We start from the raw sequence: 1,976 nt of genomic DNA, 5'->3' as shown, positions 1-1,976 counted from the left end.
CTCCCACTATTAGTGATCAATGTAGTGGGAAAAAAGTATTCAACTATTTACCCTAGTTAAATAAACGGAGATCTATGGGGTGATTTTTCTGACAAAACGTTGTGTACAAATATGCATGTTGCGCGCACACAAATCACTCACTTATCACTCACAAATAAAAGTTGTTACAAACTCTCCTCTAATGTCACACAAATCAAACTTTTTTCAAAATGTCCGTAAATGTTGCACACAAACAAAAATTAGTTTTACAAACCAGACTTGTTTTACAAACATTGCACTGAAAATACAATTTGTAAGTTGTATTTTCAGTGCAAGTTGGTAAGTTTCTGCCAAAATTCATGAGATACATGGAGAATTGTCATTCTGACTAACTAACAGCAGGAGGCGCCATACAATCAAAACAACTGAAACGTGCCGGTGTTACGTCGAGCTGCGTTTTCCCGTCTGATACGTGGTTTCCGCTGCATCTCCGCGCCGCGCAGGCGGCACGATTCACCGCGCAAGCCTGTATGAAAGGGAAGAAAGTTAGAAAGGGAGAAATCGGGACGGATCGATCCATCGATCCCAAACATACAGGATTTCAGAATCAAACATCCCCAGTTATTAATTTCAGGGTGAACGGTATCTGATGGGGTCCCCCCCGGTCTAACATATAATTACAAATTATATTTTCAGTGCAATGTTAGTCTGGTTTATAAAACAAATTTTTGTGTGTGTGCAACATTTAAGGACAGTTTGAAAAAAGTTTTATTTGTGTGACATTAGAGGAGAGTTTCCCCTGACTTACAATAATGGAAAGTAGTCAGAGTCAAAACTAATTACAGACACTTTGGTTAAACGATAAAATGTTATGATTAAACCTGGAGAAAGAATCTGCTTTGCTATGGGAGGAAGCTCTGTCTGCTCTACAAACACTCATGCAGGAGAATGGTGTGGCCGTGAAACAGATTTAATGAAAACTTTTATGAGTAAATAGGATAAATTAATAAATGAAATAAGAGAAATCTAAATTTTCCGACCACAATCGATAAGCCCAGTTTTAAAAACTTTCTATCTGTGGTGAGGAGAGATCCATCTGGGTATGTAAAAAAGCCAGGATGGCTTCCAATAGGTGGATTTAAAGAGGTTAATTAAACATGAGATTAGAAATTATTGTGCGACAGACGCACTCAAGACTTGAAGCTTGCTAAATGTTGGCTCTGCAGCCCCTCAGCTCGTCCGTTCACGCTGGTTTCCTCCCTCCAGGGTCCAACTANTAAATGTTGGCTCTGCAGCCCCTCAGCTCGTCCGTTCACGCTGGTTTCCTCCCTCCAGGGTCCAACTACTACGTGCGAATCCTGAGCACCATCGACAGAGAACTGCTGAAGCCCAACGCCTCGGTGGCTCTGCACAAACACAGCAATGCTCTGGTGGACGTCCTTCCTCCGGAGGCCGACAGCAGCATCATGATGCTGACTTCAGGTACGCCGCCGTCCTCCCGGGAGGGCCCGCCCCGGTGCGCTGCGGCTCTATAAGCTCTCTGTGTTCGTTCCTGCAGACCAAAAGCCAGACGTGATGTACGCCGACATCGGAGGCATGGACATCCAGAAGCAGGAGGTCAGGGAGGCTGTGGAGCTGCCGCTCACACACTTTGAGCTCTATAAACAGGTCAGGAGACTGGATCACATGGTTCTTTAAAACTGATGACTAACCTCTAAAGGAAAAGTCTGGTGAGCAAGGAACAATTAAACCTAAAACTAAAACGTTTGCAGTGATTTAATCAATTTAGCGTTAATCAGTAAAACATTTAAAATAATAACTTTCATCACAATCACTGAGTCTGGGAGCGGCCATTTTCCCCCAAATATAGTAGCCCCTCCCTCCTGCCATCTTCCAGCAGTGACGTCACGGTGCGGTAAGCCTAGCGCCATTCTCCCCGCTTTCCAAGCTAAATCAATGGGAACTACTAGACACATCTGCAATCAACAACAATTATT

The 1,976-nt window shown here is 43.5% G+C and overlaps 1 protein-coding gene across 1 annotated transcript in view; it reads left to right on the top strand.

Annotated features, from left to right (window-relative positions):
* Positions 1 to 1,976, top strand: part of psmc4 (proteasome 26S subunit, ATPase 4) — a 16,676-nt gene that overhangs the window by 7,014 nt on the left and 7,686 nt on the right. The window contains exons 4-5 of the mRNA XM_015389985.1: positions 1,315 to 1,461; positions 1,538 to 1,647. Coding sequence (XP_015245471.1) covers positions 1,315 to 1,461; positions 1,538 to 1,647 — 257 coding nt within the window. The remainder of the gene's footprint in view (positions 1 to 1,314; positions 1,462 to 1,537; positions 1,648 to 1,976) is intronic.

This window comes from Cyprinodon variegatus, unplaced genomic scaffold, assembly GCF_000732505.1.
Source record: "Cyprinodon variegatus isolate N-32 unplaced genomic scaffold, C_variegatus-1.0 Scaffold481, whole genome shotgun sequence".
Taxonomy (NCBI): domain Eukaryota; kingdom Metazoa; phylum Chordata; class Actinopteri; order Cyprinodontiformes; family Cyprinodontidae; genus Cyprinodon; species Cyprinodon variegatus.
This window is presented reverse-complemented; position numbering and strand designations above follow the sequence as displayed.